Raw genomic sequence first — 3,508 nt, forward strand, 5'->3', positions numbered from 1 at the left:
TGGCACTTTGCACCTCCAATGCATGCTTCCCTCTTTCTAATGGATGGGACGTGTCTATGGCAGTTGTCTATCTTGGTCTCCCCCATCGTCTGTTGGATGTACTGTTGGTAAGTCTCAAGACCAAAAGAAACCACACCGAGCAGCCGTTTATTGCGCTAGCATTCCAACTGAGCCAGCGAGGCTACGCCACGTCACTCCGCATTATCTTCAAAAGGGGTGTTTATTTATTGAGTACAAAACTGAATGGTGAGAGAGTCCTCTTGGGCCCAAAAGACCCATGGTCAGGGAGCCAAGTGCTGCTTCAGGGCTGCTCCTGGAAGAAGTCATTGCACATCATAGAGATGAGGGCCAAAAACACGGAGTATTCCTGGAAGTCCACCTCCTGATCGCTGTTCTCATCAAGGTTGCCCATCAGCTTCTTCAGTCCCTCCTCATCAACCTCCTCCTGGAGCACGAGAGAACATGGTCATCAAGCCAGCCCTCGCCCCTGCCCCTAGGCCCCAAACACCCACAGACACTGGCCAGTGTCCAGCTCCCTCTCCACTGGACTGTTGGGTAAGCGGTGGGCAAGGTGCCCCAAGGAGCTACTACTAAAAGGCTGAGTGAGTAGGGCCATGTAGACATTCATTGGTGAGAGTGTCCGACCCTACCTTGCTGGGTGTGGGGAGCATGCCGGGCACTTCCCCAAGTTCAATATCAGCTCCAGTCTTCGTAGGACTCTAAGGAATAGGTATCATTCCTTCCACTACACTGATGAGAGAACTAGTTTTCTGGGGTCTCCATGGCCCCCCTCACCAGCAGGGTGAAATCAGCAAAGACAAGCTCTATGAGAGCATGTGCTGCATTGTGGTGAGGCTGTATCCACCGAAACATGCACCAATACAACTTCCACACTCACAATTCAACGGCACTGGCTATACTTTGCCATGTGTACCACCATCATCGTTATCCTTTTCGAAAAATATTCCGCCACCATTCATTCACATGCATTCAATGGCCCTCAGTCAAAGTTTCCCCACCTCCCTTCTCCCTCCCTCATATTTGCTTATCTCATAGAAGTGAGATCTTACAGTAGTTGTCCTTTCGAAATTAATTTCTTTTGCTCAGCCCAATGTTTCTGAGGTTCACCCATATTGTGGCATGTATCGAAAGGCAAACTTTTAAAACAGCATTGTTGATATACAATTTACATATCATACAATTCTATATTTAAGTCATATTAAAAAGAGTTGTTTGATCGTCACCGCAATAGGTTTTAGAACATTTTCTTTTTTCGTGTACTCATTGTTCTTAGGCCCCTATTTCCTCCAACCTCCCCTGCAGTACCCCTAAGAAACTATGGATCCAGTTGCTGTCTAGAGATTTACTTATCCTGGATCTCATATACCAAAATGAAAATACAAAACAACAATAACAAAATAAAACAGAGAAAAACCTTAATAGAAAAGAAAGCAGAAAATGCTAAAGACTAGTACAAATTTTAAATGGGTCAAAAGGGAGCTCAAATGATAAGGTGTATATTTTTAGCCTAAAGGACACCTGCAGTAATATATTTTCCACTGTACTCTGTCTGAGGGCAAGGTCGTTCACATCACAGGTCTGTGGTCAGAGGGAATTCGTCAGAGGCTTAATCCCTGTGGGGACCCTGCAAATGGATTTAGGCTTTCACTGTCATCTATAGCCCTTGGAACACTGGGTGTTCATGATTATGCTCTAATACCATTCCCTCCTCCGATCTTCGATTTTATGATTTCCAATGAAAAGGCAAACTTTTTAACACAAGCTAAAATGAAACCGCATTAGAAGACTTTAAGCAAAATACGACTTTAAGCAAAGAATGACAAGCCTCCTGGGCTCCAAGCCTGAGCCCCGACTTTGGGATTATGAATGCATTGGTGTGGTGAGAGTCAAATGGAGAGTTGACTGCATCTTTCTTCAAAATTGTCACAGTGCACATCGTAACTGGAATTCCTTCCCACCCCCCTCGCCCTACATGCCTTGACTCGGCACCTAACTAGGAGAAGACAGAGAAAGAGCAAGCTGTGTGCCCTTAGGGTAACTATTTCACCTCTCTGAGTTCTGGATTGCTCAAGATAACAGTGAGATTAGACAGGTGGACTTTGAGGACCCTACCAGCACCTCGATTCTCTAGAAAGCCACAGAGAAGAGTCATTAGCAGAACCACTGATTCCTGGCCCTTCACACCCACTACCATGGGGTCATGGAACAGAAGGTGATTGGAGAGAGGTCTTGGTCTCACCCTGGTGTCTGCATCCACATGAGGGTGAGGAGGGGAGGTCGAGAAGAGATATATTCAGGGCTCCATCTCCACATCCCAAGCCCTGAGGGGGTTCTCCCACCCAGGCCTGTCCCACTCACCCCTACAAAGCTGGGCAGCTCCTTGTGCAGAAGTTCCTTCATCTCCCCTTTGCTCAGCTTGAACTTGTTGCCTTCTCTGCCTGAGTACTTGTGGAAGGTGGTGACGATCACACACAGTGCTTGCTCCAGGGGACTGGACATCGTGGATCTAGGGCCACAAGATGCGTTAGGTTCTGGAGGCTACCGCCACCCACCATGCAGGACCCATTTCTTCGCTGGGACTCCTTTCTGAGCAGGCAGGCAGGGCTGCCTCTCCCATGTGGACAGCAGCTCCTTGAAGGCAGGACCAAACCCTCCGCTTCCCAGGGAGTCAGAGGCTCACCGCAGCCAGGGCCTCATCCCTGCCCACCACCACCTCATCTCAATGGTCTCTGTAGAAAGGGAAATGATAGTGTCCCTATCTTGAGTCCTCTCCATGCAATTCTCCCCCAGGACAAGCTCTGGGGTCTGTGGACATCTCTGTGGCTAGTTGGTGGGGCTCCCTGGGCTGCCTAGCAACAGTGGTGGCCCCTCTGGGTTGGCTTGGACTCCTTTTCCTCCTCAGACTAGGTCCTCCGAAAGGCAGAGGTATCTCCCCCTCCTCTAACTCTCATGAGACAGGGCTGTCTTCTCCCTGGGATGGGGAGGGGCTTTCAGAGGATGGGAACTCTACCTTCTGGTGACACTGGAGGCCCCCTGGGCCTCAGAGACCTCTCTATGCAGACCGGGCAAGTTGCGTAGGGAAGACCAACCCAGCACCCTCTCCACCAGGAAGGTTCCTGGCTATCTCTTGGGATTGGAGCCAAAGAAATGACACATCCAGAGCCCTGGGTTCAGGACAGTCTGGGAACAGATGCATGGACAGGCCTGGGGGTTGTCTTTTCCAAGCCCCTGCCTCTGAGCTTGCTCAGACTGTCCTGGGAGGTTGGCTAGGTCCCAGGGTGAGGTCAGAGAAGCTGGTGCCTGAGGCAGGGAAAGCCCTGGCCCCTCCTGGCAGCCCTACCTTCCCCAAGACAGGAGCGGACAGCAAGTGGGCAGACCTGTGTGACTACTCAGGGCCAAGCCCCAGCAGGGCCGAGCGTTTGAGATCCCTGGCTGTGTCCTTCAGCCCTGGTAGAATCCAGGATTTTGAAGGGAAAATAAAATCAGC

The 3,508-nt window shown here is 50.2% G+C and overlaps 1 protein-coding gene across 1 annotated transcript in view; it reads right to left on the minus strand.

Annotated features, from left to right (window-relative positions):
• Positions 1-220: 220 nt before the first annotated feature.
• The window catches only part of S100A2 (S100 calcium binding protein A2), a 3,738-nt gene continuing 450 nt past the window's right edge, over positions 221-3,508 (minus strand). Inside the window, exons 2-3 of the mRNA XM_004714733.2 lie at positions 2,380-2,527; positions 221-445 (exon numbers count right to left, since the gene is read on the minus strand). Of these exons, the coding sequence (XP_004714790.1) occupies positions 302-445; positions 2,380-2,520 (285 nt within the window). The 5' untranslated portion in view covers positions 2,521-2,527 and the 3' untranslated portion in view covers positions 221-301. The remainder of the gene's footprint in view (positions 446-2,379; positions 2,528-3,508) is intronic.

The sequence above is a fragment of the Echinops telfairi genome, unplaced genomic scaffold, assembly GCF_000313985.2.
Source record: "Echinops telfairi isolate 266 unplaced genomic scaffold, ASM31398v2 ScPeMD7_7425;HRSCAF=8463, whole genome shotgun sequence".
In the NCBI taxonomy this organism is placed as follows: Eukaryota; Metazoa; Chordata; class Mammalia; order Afrosoricida; family Tenrecidae; genus Echinops; species Echinops telfairi.